Below are 22334 nucleotides of genomic sequence, written 5' to 3'. Positions count from 1 at the left end.
AAACTTCATTTGCTTATATTCCACATTTTGTGACTGCCAAATTTACATTCCCACTGGCAGTATAAGGGTCTTTCCCTCCCCCATCCTCTGCCGTATTCATTGCTTGCTTTCTTGATTACCATGCTGAAAGGAGAAAGATAGAATTTCAATGTAGTTTTAATTGTGTTTATGTGATAAGGATGTTGAACATTTTTCATGTGTTAATATTTATTGGCTACGTGTACCACTTTTCTTTTGGTGTTTAATTTTTTATATATTCTAGATATTAATTTTGTCAGATGAACAGCTACAGACTTTCCCCAAAGTTTTTTAATTAATAAATTTTGGAGTGGTGCCAAGGGATTGAACTCAAGGTTTTATTCATGCTAAGCAAGTGTTTTTTTTTTTTTTAAATGACTGACATCCCTAGCTTTCTAAAGTTTTAAATTGAATGAAGTCCAATTTATCCATTTTTTTAATGTTTCATACTTTGAGTATTTTATCTAAAGATAAATTTTCTTAAATAAAATTTAAGTTATTTAAGAAAATTTTAAGATTTTCTTAATTTATCTTAAGAAAATTCATTATTAAACCTGAGATAATTTATACTTTTGCCCATATTATATTATTTCAAGAAACTGTTTTTACTTTCATGCCTTTAGTCCATTTAGTTAGTTGTTTTGTGGGTTTTTAAAAATAAAGGTTGTAGGATCTGTGTCTAGATTCATACTTTCATATCTATATGTCCAATTATTTTGGTACTATTTGTTGAAAAATAATCTGTCTCTGTTGAATCTTCACACTTCTCTGCCCACACTGTATTTGAAGGCCTCTCTTTCTCAGTCATTGGCAGTGATCTGTCTGCTTTCCCAGCACTAGGCAGTTCCAAAAGCTCAACTGCAACAGATCTTGCAGTTGTGGCATCCAATTTACTTGTTTTACTTCAGCACAGCACATGTATTCCTCGGCTTCTGCCTCTCTAAATGAACTGTAGACCAGGACGCCTTATCCACAATGAAATGGGGAGAACCAATATTTTGACAAGACTTAGACTGCTAATCCATAAACATTGCACATCCTAATTTATTTTTATCTGATTTATTCCATCAAAGTTTATGGCTTTCATAAAGCTTATCTTGTCACTTTGGGGAAGGGTGATTTATGCATCTGTTTTGTGCTAAGATATATTGAAGATGTTTTAAATTGCAAGTGCTATAGTACTTTTGCTAGTAAAATCAGTGGACTTTGGGTATGAGTATTGCATTCTGTAACCTTGCTACAGTCACTCACCAGTTCCAGAAATCTTGTGGGTTTTTTTTTTTTGTTTGTTTGTTTGTTTGGTTGGTTGGTTGGTTTTTTGTTTTGTTTTTTGGACCTTCTACATTGACAATCATATCGTCTGTGACTATCTTGGTACCAGCAAACAAGGCCTATAGAAACTTGACTGTGGCCTGTGGCTTTGCTGTGTGTTGGGTGATTTAGTGTTTTGTGGCCAAAATATCACATGTGAATAAGTAAGTGAATGAAATTCCTTCCTGGAATTTTGATGTAAGTCCATGAGATAAGAAGTTACAGAGTTACAGGAAGAGAATCTGGTCAAAAAATACACAAGGTGGCAGGTGATAGAGTCACAGATGCGCAACACAAATATAGGACAGTGGGAACCATAGGAAATCTTGGAGTGCAGTAGTTACCAGAGGAGGTGGCATGATCTACAGATGGGACCTCTTGTTATACCCCCTCCCTACTGGGCCTTTCTTTACTCAGCTCTACACATTTGTTTCACTTGTCTTGTGTCCCACTGGGAAGCTGATCCTTCAACTCATAATTGCCTGCTTTGGTCTTCATTGTGCTGCATGTGTCCTTAGCATAGGAGAGGGCCCAGAGTTACTGAGTAAACACACTGCATTCTGCAAACTCTCTTCAGCTAGCACAGGGCTGCTAGCACAGCAGCTATATTATCTTTCTCTCTTTTGGTTGTCAGCACTGAGACTCCAGCAGTTCTAGGACTGTTTGGAAAGAGGCAGCCCCAGTCACTATTTCCTTGTCCTTACTGACCAAGATGACCAAGTAAGCTCAGAGGACAGAGTGTCATGTTCAGCTGTCCTCCTGTCCAGGTTGATCTTGGAATCTGTCCTGCTGCCCAACTCATATTGTGCTGTCTGATGTCTTCCATAATGTCATGGACCACCCCAGCCAGGGTACCTGGGATGTGGGTTCTTGAAGCCAGGTGGTTAAGGATTAGATGGTGACAAACAGAAACAAACACAGAGGCAGTTTGAACCCTCATACCTGGCTGGGGTGGTCCGTGGCACCATAACATTCCATGGTGGTAGTTACTGTAACTGCAAAATTCTCCACAGCATGTGACACATGCAATTGCATCTCCCCTGCCCATGTAGTTTTCTGTTTTGCCTGAAGTTATTAGGCACCATTTTTGTTATTGATACAATTTTTGTGTGTATGTGTGTATTGTAGAAAATTTTAATACCATCCTGGGATTTCTCCCAGGATGATCTCACCTTGATCAATTGGTTCCTGGATAAAAGACACACACAACCTTTATTATTTACAGTAAGCCTTAATCAGCACAAGAACTGGGTAGATATCTATGCTCTATGTTATCTAACTTTTTATTGATAACCCTGAGTTATTATTTACTATGTTTCATCCAAGTTACTCAACTCCAATTGGCCAGTCCTCAGGGCCATATTCTCATGACTCATCTAACCCATGGTGGCTTTTCCCTCTTCTATCACCTCTTCTCCCCTTGTCATTCTCCTCCAATCCAAAGCCTGGGAATCCTTAACCCTGCCTATGTCTTGTCTGCTTAGCTATTTGCTGTCAGCATTTTTATTCACCAATCAAAAATAACTTGGTAGCAAGGTCACACGACACAGTGTCACTTGATACTATGTGCAGATTCTCTCTTGTCTGGGACAACCAGATCTTGGTGGTCCAATATTATCATTAGAATACAAGCTGCATCAGGCCAACCCACTACATGTATGCATACCTATATGTAAAAGTGCATGTGCTCATGCCATAGAATGTGTATGATAGCCAAAGGACCATGTTCAGGGATTAGTGTTCTCTTTCTATGATGTGGGTCTCAAGTATCAAACTCAGTTCGAGTTCACTTGGCTTTGTGGGAAGTGCTTTTACTTGTTGATCATCTTGCCAGTGCTATTGGCATCATTTTCTAGTGCTCATCAGGGAAATTTTGCTTAAGCCATATGCTGCTGTGCTCTGCTTGAGGCCTGAGGTTTTCTTGTTTTCTTCTTGAGGGGTTAAGAGTCTCCTTTCCCAGCTTGGCCTGATTCCTTGACACTGTTGACTTGGACTATCTTTGCATTCTCTGCTTTTGTACTGAGGTTCCTCTTTTTAAAGTATTTTCTTCGGAAGCTTTTCCTTAGCCTTCTGAGACTCAGGACTGAAGGGCCAGGGCTAGGGTGACCTGGTGGTCACTGATGTGTTATGGGCACTCTGGGGTAGAGAGGTGCAGGATATAAGTAGTTTTGAGTCTAGAGTTTGAGACATTATTTGGCTTCTTTTATGGTTGATTTCTGATCTTGGAAGCCATTGTCAGCATTCTTTATACAGGGATTCCTCTTCATAACATAGGGGAGGAATCAGTTCTGTTTAAAACTATGTCTTCATAGCAAATCTACTTCCCTTATAGACTCATATTTTCTGCCATCTAGTCTAGCAGCACATCTCATCAACATATGTATTTTCTTTCTTCTATTTTCTGATAGAATTTCATCTTTCATCTCTTCTGCTGAGTTTTGAAATGAACTGTTCTTGTGCTGTTAACTTTTAAGAGGTCTCTTTCCACTCCTTCTCCCATTTGTCTTCCTTCTCTTTCTCTTTCTTTGATGATCCTTCACCTGCCTCCCTACTACATGCTAGGATTACAGGCCTGTACTACCACACCCATCCCAAGAAGTGCTGAATCCCTGCATAAGTTTCCTTTTAAGAGAACACTCCTCTTTTCAGAGTACTAGTGCCTGACATTTCCCTACAAGTCTAGCCCCTTACTGGCTGAGTACTCATCTCTTACTATGCCCTGAGATTCTCAGATAGTTCTTGAGCTGGGCCATGTTCTGGGGGTACAAAACCTCACTGGAACCTGAAACAGGAGTATTGTGGTATCTGTGGAGAGACAGGAATACCAGGGTTGTCAGGTACTTACTTCCTTTTGGCCCAAACCTTGGAAATAAAGACAATAAATAAGCCCTCTGCCCTTTCATTTTCTTTGGGATCAAGAATAAAGTAATTTCATCTTCACAACATCCAGAAAAGATGAGATTGTCATCTTACACCAGGAAATGAAGTCCAAAGATAAAACTGCCTGTTAGAAAGTGAACCAGCGAGTCCTGGGAACAGAGAGCCCTCCGGTGTGCAGGAACCATGCCCTTCTGGCTCCACAGATAGAGGCTGTTTGTACCTTGCGGGGGCACCTTGCCCCAGGGAGGTAGGTATTGGTGGGGGCCCTCAGGAGGCCCCTCTGGGCTCTGAACCATCTATCTCAGAGGAGTAGTTAGCTGAAGGATGGGCTGTTGGCATGGGGCCTGGCACTAACCCATCAACATTTTCACATACCAATGCCCTGTGTCTCCAAACACTGCCCTCACTAAGGGCCTGTGCTTCTGGGACACTTTATGGCTTTTTTTTTTAATCTTTAGAGTTACAACTTATCTTCTGCCTGTGATATATGAACAGCAAAGCTCAATAGTCCTGATGAGTTCCTGCTTTGTGTCCAGGAAGTGACTGGTGACAAAGTCCTGGCTTTGGAGAAAAGTCGTGAGCTCTCAGGTGGTAGTGGCCATAACCGTGTGAGTGGGCACAGGCCCAATGAACGGCAGCCTTGGGACACTGCCATACAGTTTATCTGCACAAAAGGAGTCCTCAGAGAAAATGCCTTGCTGGAATTTTTCACATGAAGGTATGAAGGTCAGCAAGATTAACTGGAATTATGCTTGTAAACTCTTTGGAACTCTTAGCGCATCCACTTGCGTCTCATGCCCTGTCCTATGCAAGAATATTTGCTTTAGTGAGTTTTACATCAATTTGGCCTTTTCACCTTTAGGGCCCTGCTTCTCTTGCAGTGGTTTCCTGTGATATGACAGACTGTTCTTCAAGCTCAATTGATGAAAAGGAGGTGTCCCTGGCTTGCCTGGCCTCTGGCATTTTTCATGCTTTGGTAACAGGCCACCCGTTGTTGGCTCTGATGTAAACTCTGCTCCTCTAGTCCTCATGTATGTTTGTTGCAGCCATCATATCTGGGCTCAGTTGCCCTGTCTCTGTGCCACTGTTTACAGCTAGGCAGCGGTACTGACTTAATATTGATGTGCCTTGCCCACTGCTTACCCCTAATTTCCAGCCTGGAATAGGGTTCCCTTTTAAACCCCAAGGCCCTGGACTGAGTCTCACACGATAAAAGTCCGGGAACTGCATTCTCTATCCAAGATTCCTACCAGGAACCATGTCAGTCAGTTCTGTCCTTAGAGAGCTGATGGCCAGATAACCCGTAGTTTGTGAGGTCCTGGAACAGATGGGACAGGTTTGGAGATCTGGGTGAAAAGAGGGTTAGGGACCTCCCTGAGGGCCCTGCTCTAGATTTAAGGAACATTGGAAAAAGTCGTTTTGGCCATGTCTCATTACTGCCTACTAGCTAGCTGATTCTCCCACTTGCCTTTCTGTCTCTACATTTAAAATATGCAACCTAGTCAGCACTAAAGATTGGAGTCCAGGTGCCTGAGGTCCCCAAAGAACCTGCTTCAGAAAGCCAGGGATTGCCTACAGTTCTTACTTGATAGCCCAGAATTCCTTCAGTGCCCTCTCTGCCCATCATGATAAATACCAGGGATCTCCTTGTGGACTATGGCCTCAGGGAGGGCCTGTTATAATGGGAATGAGGGCAGAGACTACAGTTGTGGAGGCCACAGAGGACCTAATTGCAAGTGCCTCCTCTGTGGGTGTATAGCAATTGAAGCTACATTAGGAGGGCACAGCCCCACTTTTCTACCATAGACATCTTAGTGGACCAAAGGTTAGTGTCCAGTTCCTTAGGTCCTCCCTGGTAGCCATTTGCTCAACTGTTAGAGGAGAAGCCAAGACAGTATAAGTATACTTCCTGGGTGTTGCTTCTGCCCTCAGATGACACCAGTGTGCCTAACACTATCCCTGCCAGCTCCACAGCTTCCTGAAATACCACTGTTCTTGAAGTATAAAAAATGTTTCTGTAATATCATGAAGATACAGGTACACCTTGTGTGGAGACTGTCCGTGTCAGAGGTCTGGCCACTACAGGATGTGCTGGCAATGACCTTTCATTCAAGTCGCATGAGGGACTTTGTCCTGCCCATCTGCAGCTTCAACACAGCACTATGTGGTTGTTGATAAACCAAAGGAAAAACAGAATTGCTGAGCATTTGAGATCAGTTAGAATACCATTCATGGCATCTGCTTCAAAAGCATAATTTTAAAAGTGTAGTGCGGTAGAAGGGTCCTGAGGACATAGGATAAATTTAACAGAGACAGGCTCTAGGCCCTTGTCAAGTCACCAGCCCCTGAAGAAAGATGGTCTCTGAGACAAGAGAAGCCAAGCATTGATAGACTTACAGCAGACCCAAGTTTCTTTCCTGTCCTTTGATAGGGTAAAACAAAAAGAAACAGTTATTCATATTGACAATCTTCTCAGTTTTGTTTTTTAACTATTTGAACTTAATGGTGCTTTAGAGTGTAATTTTAAAAACTTTACTATTTGAAGTTAGCAGAATTTTGGAACTCTGTATGTCTCCCACCAAGTTGGAGTCATTTTCTGCTACTATTTTTTTCAAAACTCTCTAACTGATTACCTTCCCCCTTATTTTAGAGCCCCCACTACACACATACATTAGATCTTTTGATACTTCCTTGAAGATCATGGCATCTTCCTCACTTTTAAAAAAATGTGTTTTTCTTTGTGCCTCAGATTGTGCCATTTCTACCAAATTGCTAATTCGCACACTTTCTCCATGCTGTGAAATCAGTCTAAATTTTTATTTCAGATATTGCATTCTTCAATGCCAGAATTTCCATTTGAATTTTTTGTTATTTGTTTGTTTTGCAAGGCAGGGTTTTTCTGTATAGTCTTGGCTGTCCTAGAACTTAATCTGTGCATCAGCCTTGATTGCCTCTGCCTCCCAAATTCTGGGATTAAAGGTGTGTGCCACCACTTCTTGTTTTTGATAACATATTTTAGGGGTTAAGAAACTGGTCCATGGATCAGATATCTATTTATTTAAATAAAGTTTTAATAGAACAAATCTTCACAGCCTTGCCCTTTTGTTTCTGTATAATACAGCAGTGTTTTGCAGAGCTAATCAATTATATATCCTATTAATCTTGTGTATTACTATTCTTTCAGAGAAAAACTGCTAACCTATGTCCTACTCCAATTCCTAGACTGGTCATCTTTTTCAATTAACAATTACATTTTCTTGTAATAGTTTTAACAGCTATGCTAAAGTACTTATTTGATAGTTCCAGTATTTGCATCTGCATCATTTTGTGGTCCTTATCAGTTGCTCTGTGATTGGTCCTACTTCTTCATATCTAATGATTTTGAACTGTATTGAAAACATTGTTACTTATACCCTGCAGAAACTGTGTGCTACTATGTTCCTCTGGAGATACTTCTTTCTGAGGTGATGGTCTTACTAGGCAATTGACCTTTGTATGGACTGAAACTCCAAGTACTCTCTGTTCCTATCGTGACAGATATTTATTTATTCTGTTCTTTTAGCTCTAGTTGACAGCATGGGACCCATCGTACTCCTGTGTGATTCACAGGAAATTACAGGAACTGGCTGAAGGTTAATATTTCTCGCTGAGAATTTGGGGATCCCATCTCTAGCTCTTTCTTTCCTGAGATTTGCTGTTCTCTTTTTAGTAACTTTTGGATCTTCATTTCCTGCTTTCTAGCCAGTGGCATAAAGGTTTCTAGTCTTGTTGCCCAGCTATAGCTGGGGCCTGTGTTTAGGATTCAGGATGGTGGAGAAATCTCCAGGCTATTCCCTTATTACGTTTGAATGTCCTTCCAGTTTTGGTCAGTTGCTTGCATATTTCATTCAGAATTTGTAACTGTTACTTGTGGGTGAATTGGAACAATAGAAGCTGTTCCAATACCCAATCATTAGATGTGATTATTAAAATCCTTCTCTCAAGTTTTAAGTTACAGCCAATTGTGAAATCATAAAGAAAACCTGGAAGCTTATGCTTTGTGAATGATGAACTTTAGGAGTAGCATGACCTCAAAGTAAGCTGGGGAATGGTGCCTCTGGGAAGATACAAGGAAGAGCAAGACTGATGATATCTAGCTGGCTTCTGACACCACCACAGGCCCAAGCTGTTCCCACTCTTATACTTAATTAGCAGTTACCTGTTGCTGTTAAGGCACACATTTGTGCATAATACCACTAGAAACAACTTCCACGTGGTAGGTGTCTGCCATGTTGGCAGGCTAGGACCCTGGAGCAATGGAGTCAGCACAGGAAGCAGGTCTTTAAGGAGTTGTACTCCAGTCCATCTGAGCAACCTTCCACAAAAAATATTAGTTTGAGTAGATATAAAATAGAGTTGTGTGGTAATGAGGATATAAAATAAGCCAAAATAGTAACTTACATAATTGATAGCCAATGAGGAGAAACAAACACAGGAAAGGCTCTGAAGCCATCTCTAAGAACAGGCCTAAGGAGATCTGAGTTTCCCACCTGCTAATGATTAAGGCTACTGGTTTCCTGTCTGTCAGGAACAAAGGCTGTGGCAGGCCCAGAGACATTTGTCTGCATTATCCTGGAGCCCTTTGGGACTGCAGGAGAACCTTGCTTCAGTGGCTCACCATGGCGTAGAGTAGAAGGAGCCACTACTTCCCAGGAAGCCACCAACAATTTATTAATTTAGAAATTAGCAGTGTTTGCCTAGGTTTTATAAATGAACACTGTTTCCTTGCCATTTGTAAGCAGCAGGGTTATCCTACATTTTCTAAGTTATTCAGGCCCAAAGAAGCCCTGGCTCATAGAGGGGTTCCCTGCCTACAACAGGAGAAACCAGGTCCACTCTGACAAGTGTGAATTTCCAAGTACTTGCCTAGTGGGATGTAAGCAGGAGGAAGAATCAGTTAGACTCCAGGTGGACTATAAATATCTTTACCTCTTGCCCTGGATCTATACCTGACATACTTACTGAAATTTCTGCAAAGTGCCCAGTGGGCACAGCTAAGAACAGAAGTAATATTGAGGTCAGAACAATAGGGTCTTCTGTGTATAAGCTAGGCAGCTGGGCTGGACTTGCTGGCTTTGCAAACTTTGGCCCTTTTCTGGTGGTTCACTTGAGGATCTTTCTGTGCCCACAAGTGTCTGAGGTGTGTGAGTGTGCTTATGCCATCTATGTGTTTGTCTCTGTGTATCCATGTGAGCACAGGAAACTGCACATGCATGTGTGAGTTCATGTCTGGCCCTGACCTGCTCTGCTGCACAAGCAGGGGCCCATGTATCAGGCACTTCCCTTCTTTCCTCTGGACAGGTTTTCACTGCTCGGTCCAGTTGCTCTGTTAGGCAGAGTTTAATTCTCCAAGGCTTGTACCTGTTAAAGTAAAACCAAGGGATTTACTGTGCTGCTGCATTTGCAAGGACTCAGCTAAATCTGCCTGTCACCTTGAAAGATCCTTGGCAGTAGGGCTGACTGTGGGTCTGACCAAGGCCTGTCCCCAACTGCATTCCCATGGTGTCAGGGGGTCAGGGTCAGCTGGTGTCTCCCTGAGAAGTGTCTGCTCTTTCTGGTGACTAGTCCCAAAGTGTCTGCTTATGAATGCTTGGACCTTTTACTTCAGTCTGAGAGTTTGTAATTATAACTAAAGCATTTGCTGTCTGTTGTCACCATCAGATGGTTGTACCATTTTGTGCTTAATTAGCTGTGACTGTGAGCCTCAGCAATAAGTTACCTGTGGGCATGGGTGCCCTATCACACATGCCCTCTAGAATATCCTTAGCTGACACAGAGAATCAGGGTCCCACTCTGTCCACACTGGTTTCCTAGTTCTTAGAATATTTTATTTGTTTTCTAAAGAGACCCTCTCCATTTCCTGCTGTTATTGACTCTTATTTCCATGAAATTTGCTTTCGTTTTGGTTTTGGAGGTTACACAACTAAGCCAAACCCTAGAAGAACGCATTCTAATGGATTCTGGAGCATTGTCTGGCCCAGGACAATAAGTGTGACAGGGCGTTTGTTCTTTCTATGTAAAGGCCTCAGACACCCTCTGCTGATGTTCTGGTCAGCTTTCCATTATTATAAAAAAATGTCTGAGATGATCAACTTACAAGGATAAAAAAAAACTTATTTACGTTTATGGCCTTGGAGGTTCCAGGCCATGGTAACACACCATGACAGGATCATATGGTCAAGCAAAACCTCTAACCTCATGTCTAGGGGCATAAAGAAACAAAGGAGGGGGGTTAGACAAATGGCACAGGGGTGAGCAGTTCTTATTGCTCTTGTAGAGGACTCAAGTTCCTTTTCCAGCACCCATATCAAGTGGCTTGCCAACTCCTGTAACCTCAGTTCCATGGCATTCAGTACCTTCTAACCTCTATGGGGGCAACACATTAAAACATAGGGAGCTTCACACATAAGCATAAAAAAATAAATCTTTAAAAAGAAAGAGAAAAAGCTAAAGAGAGAAGGATGTCATAAATTCCTTCAAGGCCAGATAATCTAACCTTCTAGGACTCTCCCTAGCTCTACCTTCTACAAGTCCTACAAAAGCACCATCCTGGGAGCCAGGCTTTTATAGTATATCCTTTGGGGATGTTTAGGATGTAAATATCAGCACAGATTTTGTAGCTTATAGGCCATACTTTCCCTAACAGACTAGTGGGATTGAGAATTTGGGTGTACACTGAAGTCCTGCTTCTCATGTCACAGCCACCCAGCTCCTGTCCTCTGCAAGTATATGGGCTGGGAGTAGGCTCTCTACTGTGGGGAAGAAATTTTCTTTCCAAGCTGCACCAACATTTCCATGTTCACAAGGCTGGGCTTCCGGGCAACTTAAGGACCAGTCATACATAGATGAAGAACACTGTGACAAACCACTGAAACTTCCTCATTAAGTCCAACTGCCTTACTTCCTCAAACCACAATGCAGTGGTGGCAGCACCTACTTTTCAGATGGGAGGGGTGTACCAGATGATGGGTATATGGGTGATATGGGCAAAAGGTACAGGAAGGAAGAAAGGCCTGGTGTGTAATGTACATTTCACCACAGTAACCTGCAACCTATATTGCCATCCTCAGAAAGACCACAGTGAACTCACACTCCAGAGACCCAAAGGGCACAGGGCACCAGCTTTCAGACTTAGACTCTGCATAGGGCACAGCAGAAATGAAACCCCAAACTGGAGCCATCTCAGGGTGTGGAGAAAGGCCTAGTACCTGGGAAGAAGCTGGCCCAGACCCACCATAATTCATGTTTGGGCCATTCCTGTGTGTGAATGTCTCCTGACACATACCAGACCTATGTAGTCAACTGCAGGTTTTTATCCTTCCAGCAACAGGAAGCAGGCACTACTTACTGTAGGATTGTTATACAGCAGTTGGCTTACGAATTTATAGAATGCCCATTACGCTCTAATTGCTGAGCTACTAACAAATTGCTACTTAAAGCCAATTGAACCTCTAGCTAAAGTAGCTAATTACAATGCAGATTGCTGCTCAGGAGTTAGTCATAGGGACACACAAGAGCCAGCACAGACTAGGCTGCTCTAGGCTGTGCCAAGCAGGTCCCATGGACCCCAATCCAGCAGGTATTCCCTCACTGAGTTAGGATGATCCCAGCCTTTAACAGATGGTCAGTTGCTAACCTAGGGTCACTGAGGTTCAGGGCCAGGTCTCTTTGAGATTTTTCTCCCTGTGGTCATGGCAAAACTCCCAGCTACCGAAGACTGGGGAATAGGGGGGTCATCCAGCCCAGAAGAACACTCAGGCCCAAGAAGAGGTGGCTAATGTAACTGGGAAAGCTGTTCAAGTCAGGCAGTAACACAATGCATGGAGATTGCTCAGTGGCAACTAGTGATACCATGAATCAGAAAAGAGTCCATACCAAGGGGGAGATGAACAAAACCCCAGATTAACCAGAGATACAGGGTTAGAGGGCAGATTCCAGGGCCTAGAGTTCATTGCCAGTCATTATAACCTGGACGGGATTTTCAGAGCTTTGAAAATGGTGCATGAGCTTATAAACATCAGGCCTGAGAAATAAATAAGAACAGCAAGAAGCTGTGAGAGCTTCCTATGAGATGGAAGGCTAGAGACAGAGGAGGAAACCTGGGATAGTCCAAGTGTAGATGCCTGCTGCTCCATTTCAGTCAATTACAGGGACACTGCTAGTACCTTCACTATACCAGGCCATGGGGAGCTATCAAAGCATGCAGAACCACCCCCCTGCTCTGGAGTTTAGGAACTCCACCGACCCCCGAGAAATGGAACAAAAACCGCAGGCTGAAAGTGGGACATTTATGTTAGTATCTGCCCTCAGGTCCTTCTTAAGGATGAAATGTGCCTTTTACAGCAAACTTGTGGTATTAAATATAAAATAATCAGAGCAGGCTTGCCTGAGCCTTTCCTGAAGCACAAGGAGCAATGTCCACTCAAGGTTACAGTAGCATACTGTGGCCAATCAAAAATGTCTGTGGGCAGTCAAGGAAGGAATCAGAATTTTACTGCTCAGTTTATGACAAGGATTAACACCCCATTGAAGAAGCTATCAAATTCTGTAAACAGCATCTCACAGACAAGAACAGAAGTATCTTAAACGTGAAAAGATAGTCAGTACCCACAGTACAAGCAGTACAACAGTAAAAAGAAACTGGGGTCAGTCCTCAGTGAGATATTGGACTATGAAGTATGCAGGGGACAGAAGCACTCTTCCAGGGGACACTTTGGACCTAAGAATATGTAGCCTTTCATTCTTCTGACTTCTTTCATGTGTAGAAATGTGTGTTCAAGGTTGGTCCTATCACAGAGAAAGGACAGAGGCAGTCTTCATCCCATCCATACCACATGTAGAAGGTTAGTCTGTGAAAATGAAGAGATCATTTTCCTGGGACTTTTCAGGGTCTACTTCTGAGGAAAAGCAGCTTATCTGAAGCTAGCCTGTTTTCCATGCACATAGAGTCCAGCTGTTGAGATCTTATAGTCACCAGCAACACAGAAGGGATTAGCTGATAGTGTCTAAAGGGCAGGCTCGCCTTCTTGTTCCAGAGATAAGAATGGCTCTTGTACCTTCCCTAGTCCTGACTGTCAAAGAGACCTCCACAGAGGTGAGGTATTTTTGTCTCTTCTATAGAGAAAGGGTGTAGGAAAAGACCAAAGTCCTGAGTAAAAAGCAACCTCACAGCTTGGGTGTGGTCAATGTTCAGAGGTTTTTCTGGTCTTTTTTCATGACTTTTCAAAGAGATGCACACTCCAGAGACCCAAAGGGCACAGGGCACCAGATTTCAGACTTAGACTCTGCATAGGGCACAGCAGAAATGAAATCCCCAACTGGAGTCATCTCAGGGTGTGGAGAAAGGCCAGAAATGCACATGGACTCTGTGACTGCCACATAGCTTCTTGAAAGCCTGGCACATGGATCTTGTGGGACTGGAGGACAGAGCCTAGGTAAGGCATGGCTTCCACCCTTTAGAAAGAAGCTGAACCACAACCAGAACGCATGGGTGCTATGGTCATGGGACAGTTGCAGTAAATCTTTGGGGACTCAAGGGCTTCAGACATTTCTTTTTTTTTTTAACCTTGATTATTTGTTTATTTATTTATTTATTTATTTATTTATTTATTTTTGAGACAAGGTTTCTCTCTCTGTGTAGCCCTGGCTGTCCTGTAACTCACTCTGTAGACCAGGCTGGCCTTGAACTAACAAATCTCCCTGCCTCTGCCTCCTAAGTGCTGGGATTAAAGGCTTGAGCCACCACTGTCCTGCTGGCTTCAGACATTTCTGAACACAGCCTTTGTAGTTGAAGCCCAATATTTATAGTCATTGGGAAGACTAGGAGGCAGGAATCTTATCTTGACTGAGGGATGCCAAGGCTGTGGCTCTTAGACTTCCTCTGGTATTACAGTCTTTTCTCAGGGTACACAAGAACTCAGAACAACTGCCTTGGGTCTAAAGCATCAGAGCCCTGGGATTGTTCAGGAACTGTTGAATCTGGGGTTTCAAGTTGGGTGCCAAGATGCTGTGATTCTTGGGCTGCCCGTGCTCATCAGGGCAAGGATGCAAGCTTTCTGGAGGGGGGGGGGCGCTGGTAATGCTATACATATTTGTCCTCAGTTCCCTATGGGTAGCCAACATTTAGGATCTTCTCACCCATATCATGGTCTCTCCCTGGAGTAGAGACAGCACCCCTAAGAGAATGTATTGTAAACCCCAACAGACCTTCCAGAGATTTTCTGGTGGCCCCAGTACCTCAAAGACTGAATAACAATGTGCAGGGCCCTGAGGAATCAAGAAAATACCCTTGGCAACCCTCCTTCAGCAGCTTCACTCATTCTGATCCGGTACCTTCTCATATATACTTGTCCCAGGCACCCATCATGGCCTGGAAATTATATTGTGTTTGTGGTCTTGCTAGGCCTTTTGTATTATAGTGTGAGCCTCACGGCTAACTCTACATGATATTAGTGGAAACTCTCAGAGGAAATAAGAGAAACTTAATTCATGTTGGTATGATGTGCTGGGATGGGAAAATCATCTGTGGGGCATAGGCAGGCAGTCTCTCCAATCCTCAGAGCATAACCCATCTATCTGTGCCAGCTAAACCCTGACTCTTCCTGGAGCTCGGAATCTAGACAGGGACTACAGGTGGTAATGAATGATGTGACAAAGTCTCTGTTATGCTGATGATTTCTGGTGAAATGCTAGAGGGTTGACAACTGTGAGATGCCAAACTGATCTGACACTTGCTTTTCTCCAGGCTTGCAAAGGGCCTAGGCACCATTTGTCTGCAGTCCAGTACTGTCATGGTTAGGGACAGTAGCAACCTCCACCCCTTGGGTGGGGGAGCCCACCTAATCCCTGCAATCCCTGCAATTACCTGTGGAGAAACCAGCCAGGGAGCCCTGTCGAGGCTATCCAGTTTAGAAGGGTGGGCCCAAAAGCATCCTGCAGGCCCCACTATCATTGGCCCCACCGGGAAATGCTGTTTCTGAGATCAGACTCCTGTGGATTACCATACCACCCTGGCCTGAGAGGAATCTTGGATGTATGGGGGGGGGGGCTGCAGAGTAGGGAGAACACATACCTCCTTTTTTAAATTTCAGAGATATCATCAACATAATAGCCTTGTTGAATGAATTTGATTGTACAAAACATTGCTTAAACCAAGGGAGGCAACCCAGTCTGTCAGCATTCCAATTGTATTAAAATCAGGTTTAGCATGGGAATTCTGATCACCTTTCTTTTGAGTCCAAATCAGACACAAAATCTATGGTCAAATGGCTGTTCTCTATAGGGCAGAGCTAAGCACCTGTCAAGGTTCTAACAGAGTTGGTGATGGCTGAGGAGCCTGAGGGGCTTGAGGAGGGTGGTCAAAAGTCTCCTACAAGCATGAATATCAGGAAGCAAACTAGTTTTTGCTTGGAGTTGTGGAGGCCTTTGCTGTGTTAGCTCCTTTTCCTAGATGGCTGTGACTCCAAAGGGGTCACAAGGGATATGAATCTGTATTAGCTCCTTCTCGTAGATGGCTTGTGACAACAAAAGCGTCATGGGGGATATGAGGCTGTAGTAGCTGCTTCTCCTAGATGGCTATGACTCCAAAGGGGTCATGGGGAAGTATGAAGAGCGTGAGTGTCCTAATGGTGACTGAAATGTAACAGGCCAGGAATAGCCAGGACAAATTGGAGGGCATCCACCTGGAGGGCAAGGTATGTCCCAACTTAGGCTACTTCCTCTCAATTGCTATGTAGCCTCCACTTGTGGAGTCATCATATGGTGAGAGGTTATGTCATCCAGTGCCTATATTTTATCACCCTTGTGTGAACATGGAGGTAGAGACACTGACTTGGGTGGCCGAGTTCTATCCAGCTCCTGACCTTGGTTCTGTCTGTGTGTCCCAGCTTTGGGTGGGAACCACTCATCTCTAGAGGGACCTGCTCATTATCAACATTGCTCTCATCCACCATTAACTGTGGGTGGCTGGAGAAACAGGAGGATCATTATCCCAGGTACCTAGGAAGGGGTCCATCTAGTGCAATGGATCTCAACATTCCTAATGCTGAGATCCTTTAATACCATTCCTCATGTTGTGGTGGCCCCCAATTATAAAATTATCTTTGTTATTACTTTATAACTGTAATTCTGCTACTGTGAATATATGCTTTTGATAGTCTTTTGGGGATTGCAACCCACAGATTGAGAACAGCTGATAGCAGCTTCTACAGTGGGGGTCTTTAGAACCCCAGGTGGAAACTAGTTGGCTTCCTGATATTCAAGCTTGCGAGAAACTAGTTACCACCCTAATCTCAGGGGGATCCTTGCTGGGGGGGGGTCCTGGCCCCCTGACTCCTCCCAATCCTCTGGTGGACCTTGCCTCCAGATCTTCTTTTTGACATTGTGTTCCCTTATGGGCCCTGACCTGCCTAACCCTCTTTCCTTCCCACAGTCTTTCACCTGTCCCATAAGGTCACCAGTATCGTCCCCGAGAGTGCTCTGCTCATCGTTCTGGGCCTTGTGCTGGGCGGCATTGTCTGGGCAGCTGACCACATCGCCTCCTTCACACTCACACCCACACTCTTCTTCTTCTACCTGCTGCCTCCTATTGTGTTGGATGCTGGATACTTCATGCCCAATCGACTCTTCTTTGGCAACCTGGGCACCATTCTGCTATATGCTGTCATTGGCACTATATGGAATGCAGCTACCACAGGATTGTCCCTCTATGGTGTCTTCCTCAGTGGCTTGATGGGTAAGTCTATTCATTGTCTTCTGGGTGAGTTCAAGTCACTTTGTTTAGCCAAGGTAATAATTTAGATACAGAAGGGTTGGGGCTAAGGATGATAGGCAGTGTTTCTATGGACTACTTAAGTAAATAGCCTGGTAGGTGTAAAAAGGTTCAATCTTTAATGAGCTTCCTTGGGACATCTCTAAGTTAAGGCTTTTGTGTCATGTTCAGAACAGATTTGTGACCAAGGAGACAAGCAGGGTGGGTAGGTGTACATAGGCAACTGTTCTAATTTTTATTATAGTTGCCAGAGTGGTGTGAATCAGCTATTCAACACCCATGGGAGAAAGAGATGAAAGTGGAATGCTCCTAGCCTCGTGAGTGAATTACAGAGTTGAGTACCTCAAAGTCTTGAGTAGTTTAGTGCTATTTCTGCTCAAATACAATAGCAATTGCTTCACTTAACCTTGTTTACCTCCCAGAAACACCTATCCTTTTTGTATTAGTTAGGGTTTCTACTGCTGTGAAGAGACACCATGACCAAGGCAACTCTTATAAAGAAAAACATTTAACTGGGGATGGCTTACAGTTTTAGAGGTTCAGTCCATGGTAAAAAGCATGGTAGCATCCAGGCAGATATGGTACTGGAAGACCTAAGAGTTCTACATCTTGATCAGATGGCAGCTAGGAGGAGGCTTTCTTCCACACTGGGCAGAGCTTGAGTACCAGGAGCACTCAGAGTCCACCTACACAGTGACACACTTCCTCCAACAAGACCACACCTCCTAGTGGCCAAAGTATTCAAACAAATGTATAGGGCCAAACCTATTCAAACCACCACATTGTATGCCCTAGTCCTGATAGGCTTGTTCAAACACATGAGTCTACGGGGGCCATACCTAGCCATAACATACTACAATACACATGTAGTCCGATTTCAAAAAGCTCCACAGTATATCACAGTCTCAACAATATTTAAAAGCTCCAAATCCAAAGTCTCTTTTGAGATTCATATAATCTCTTAACTGTAGTCCCCTGTAAAATCAAAATCAGAAAGCATATTGCATAATTCCAACTTCATAGGATATGTCTTACCATTGCGAAATGTCATAGCAAGGAAATACTAGACTGTACTGGCTAGTTTTGTGTGTCAACTTGACACAGGCTGGAGTTATCACAGAGAAAGGAGCTTTAGTTGGGGAAGTGCCTCCATGAGATCCAGCTGTGGGGCATTTTCTCAATTAGTGATCAAGGGGGGGAGGGCCCCTTGTGGGTGGTACCAACTTTGGGCTGGTGCTCTTGGGTTCTATAAGAGAGCAGGCTGAGCAAGCCAGGGGAAGGAAGCCAGTAAGAAACATCCCTCCATGGCCTCTGCATCAGCTCCTGCTTCCTGACTTGCTTGAGTTCCAGTCCTGACTTCCTTTAGTGATGAACTGCAACGTGGAAGTGTAAGTTCAATAAACCCTTTCCTCCCCAACTTGCTTCTTGGTCATGATGTTTGTGCAGGAATAGAAACCCTGACTAAGATACTAGACCAAAGAAAAACTGAAAACCAGTGGGCAAACTCCAAACTCTGCATCTCCATGTCTGATATCAAAGTGCTTTTCATATCTCCATATTCTTTCATCTTTGTTGACTGCAACAAAATTTTTTATGGTGGGCTGGCTCTACTCTGTTAGCAGCTTTCCTCTGCAAGTATCCCACAGGTCTGGCATCTATAACATCTTGGGGTCTTCAAGGCGATTTCAATGTTACAGCTTCTTGTTCCAATGTCTGGGATGCACATGCAGTCTCCTGAGCTCCACCAAAGGGCTTGGGTCACTTCTCCAGCATTGCCCTCTGTAGCACTTTAGGCTCTGGTTGACTTCACTCCACTCCACTAGCTGATGTTCTTGGTGATCATCCTATGGCACTGGAATTTCCAATACAGTGGGATCTTCTGCTGCAACTAGGCTTCACCAATAGCCTCTCAGAAGTTTCTTCATGGTACCCAGTCTCAGCTCCTTTGCATGACCCCTTCAGTCCTGGGGCATCAATTTCAGCTGAGGCTGCACCTTTACAAATGGCCTTACCTGGCCTCTCACAGTCTCAAGCCTCAGCTGTTCTCCATGACCCCTTCATAACTTCAAACAAGTACCATTTGGGTGAATCATATTATTGCCAAGTCTGGCTGCCAGCATGATACCTATCTCTGAAACACAGCTTCTTTGTGCTCTCAGAAAACATTTCCCAGAAGATTTCACCTCAATGATGATGCTGGTCTCTTCTTAATCACTGCTAATTTCTTAGCTTCAGCCAAACAGTACCAATTGTCCCAGTAACCCTTCTACTCTTGACTCTAATGCCTGAGCCATGTGACTGAAGAAGCTGAGTTCTTCTGCTTGCTGGGGCTGGGATATGCCCCTTTGTTCTATTACATCAGTAGCAACTTTCTGTTTTCGATGACTTCCTTCACTGCCTAAGCTTGGCTGTCCTGGAACTTGCTCTGTAGACAGACTTTGAACTCAGATCTGCATGCTTCTGTCTCCTGAGTGCTGAAATTAAAGGCATATACTACCATGCTTAGACTTAAGCCTTTCTTTATCTTTTCACAAGGTCTTCATAATTTGTGGGTTTAGTTCATCCAAGATGGAGTCAAACAAACAACTAAAAATGGGCATCACAATTCCATGCTGGATTTTTGTCCAGCTGGGAGATACCAGGTGATGCCTGAACAGATAAGAGTAGATGCTCACAGGAGGACTCAGAGTCAGGACTTTCCCTTTGGACATCCACTAAGTGAATGAGGCCCTTGAAATCCAAGGAGAAATAGCAAACAGTAAAACCAGGATATATTAATTACTTGGGAGCTTATTTTAGGGAGCCCCCTTTAGTCCCTGATGTTCTGCATCACTAGATAAAGGCCTTAATGATGAAGGCTTTCCTGGCTTCCAAAACTATAGGCATCCTGCTCTAGGGTGGGTACTACTGGTCACATTGGTGATGCCATAATGTGATTGGGACATATTTAAGATGGCTGGGCCTAGAGAGATGTCTTGGATATGGAACGGGGACTTCTGAATCTAATATCCAAAGCCATTCAAGGGACATGTTGGCCCTCACTCAATGGCCCTGTCAACCATAAGATTCCAGCATGTGATATTTCTGGAGCTGTTTTAATGGTGGATGGAGAACCCTGTAACAGGCTGACTTATGTGTAAGCATAGGCCTTTAAATACAGTTCACTGAACTTTAGCAAGTGTTCTTACACTGGAAATTACAATGGTCATCAAATTCTAGAGCATTTTAATCTCCAGAGACATCTAGGCCCACCTTCCTACTAAGCCATAGCCATGAAGAATCATAATACCATTTACTGTCTTTTAATAACAAGTATTATTGTACATCACTGCCTGCAGTTAGGGTCACTCTTTCATGATAGATATGGGATGTTGGCTTGTACTCCACCTTTGGGACCTAGCTGGTAAAGGCTGACCAGAAAGATCGTTCTCATCCAATGAGCTCTCTTTTCCCTGTGACTTTGACTGCTGGTGTATCCACATTTGCCCAGGCAGTGGTCAGTCTCTGTAGACAGTAGTACAAGGCTGGGGCTTACCCTTACTGGGAGGGTCAGCTAAGTCCCAGGCAAATGTGTGTACACTGTGTAGGCTGGAAGGTCAGTCCTGATTCAGTGGACTATACATATGCTGGGATCCAGCTTGGTTTTGGAATGCACTTTGGCTCTGTAAAGATTCTAGACCAAGAGGCTGGCCTTGCTAAGGCATTTCAAGGCTGTCCCAAAAGTTAGTTTACTCTGGAAAACTTGGTAGGGCTTATATGTTGTGGCAGTTTAGAGTGTGGTCCACTTCTAAATGGAGACTCCAGAAAGCTCTGGTACTGGCTAGAGGCAGCGGAATTTAGTAATCACATACATATGGGGTTCAAATAACTATAAAGACCACTCTGTCCAGAGCCCTCTACTTTCCAGGGGACACTGGCTACCTAGGGCTCTTACTTCCTAATGCTCACTCCTTGACCTAAAGGAATGACAAGTTCTACCCCAGCTCAAAAAAGAGAAGGAAGCACCACATGGGGGAACTGTGTAGTCTTACATATTCTGGGGTATCTAGCTGTGAGCTCCAGTCTCTGAGATCTCTTTGTCAATGGGTAGCTCTTGGAAGAGTTGTACCTATTCTTTATTCCTGGTGCTCTGATCTTCCAGGGACCTGAGAGATGTGGGATTTGGAGAGAAAGAGCCAGGCGGCTAGCCTATATCCCATGGTCTGCATCTCTTACAGGTGAGCTGAAGATTGGACTCCTGGATTTCCTGCTGTTTGGTAGCCTCATTGCAGCTGTGGACCCAGTGGCTGTGCTGGCTGTGTTTGAGGAAGTCCATGTCAATGAAGTCCTGTTCATCATTGTTTTTGGGGAGTCACTGCTGAATGATGCAGTGACTGTGGTGAGTGATAGTGGGGGTCCCTGGAGTAGCTACAGAACATTTCACTTACATGGAGGTTCTAGGATACCTTGCCGATTGGTCATTACTAATATGTCTCAGATAGATAAGCTAGAAAGAGGGCCACTATCTGTACATGGCCTCCTTTTAAGCCATGTTTGTAACCTAAGATGTCCAACCCTTGCAGAGTATGTCTATTTTTATTGGTTCAGCATCCTTGGGGTAAGAGTTGGGGACACACAGGCTTTGACCTTCTTCAGGCTCCCTAACTCATCTTCATCCACTTTCTCCCTCTTACAATCTTAGGTCCATTCATTACTGCCTTTGGCAGTAATGCTGCCCTGTTGAAATCTCCATATCCACATCCTGCAGAGCAGAGGTCTATAACTTTGAACCCACACTTGATATTATCCACTATGTCCAAAGAAATAAACAGATGAACAAACAACAGAGTCTTACAGGAATTGCATTAATCACCTGGGCCCACTATAACCAATTACTACAGAAGCCTGCGGCTTAAACAGTGAGAGTTTATTGTCTCAATGCTGAAGATTGGAGGCTGAGAACCAAGCATGGCAGCTGGCTCTGGAAGCCCTTTTCCTTAGCCCACAGATGTTATCTTCTCCCTGTGTGCTCACATGGTCATCTCTGTGTGTCTATGACCTGCATTCTTTTTATCCATCATTTCTTATACAATCTCATACATACCCTATTTATCACTTTTAACCTTAACTACTCTCTTTGAAGATGTCCTACCAAACAGCTTCATTCTGAGGTCTTGAGGTCAGGACTCATCATGTAAGTGAAAGGAAAACATTCAACTTCTCCCTGATGACTTTTCAGACCCATGCAGTGGAGTAGGCATAAGGTCTCCACAAAGATGAGGTTGCATTTGTCCTGGCAGAGAGAAGCAGATTCAGGAAATATGAGCACTGCTGTTGC

At 43.8% G+C, this 22334-nt stretch overlaps 1 protein-coding gene across 2 annotated transcripts in view; it reads left to right on the top strand.

Moving 5' to 3' along the window:
* Slc9a3 (solute carrier family 9 member A3) overlaps positions 1-22334 on the top strand; it is a 47911-nt gene that overhangs the window by 12611 nt on the left and 12966 nt on the right. For both annotated transcript variants that reach the window (XM_052159476.1, XM_052159475.1), the window contains exons 2-3: positions 16679-16981; positions 21235-21395. In XM_052159476.1, the coding sequence (XP_052015436.1) occupies positions 16679-16981; positions 21235-21395 (464 nt within the window). The remainder of the gene's footprint in view (positions 1-16678; positions 16982-21234; positions 21396-22334) is intronic.

The sequence above is a fragment of the Apodemus sylvaticus genome, chromosome 16 (assembly GCF_947179515.1).
Source record: "Apodemus sylvaticus chromosome 16, mApoSyl1.1, whole genome shotgun sequence".
NCBI lineage: Eukaryota > Metazoa > Chordata > Mammalia > Rodentia > Muridae > Apodemus > Apodemus sylvaticus.
The sequence above is the reverse complement of the archived record's forward strand: the minus strand, read 5'-3'. Positions and strand labels throughout refer to the sequence as shown.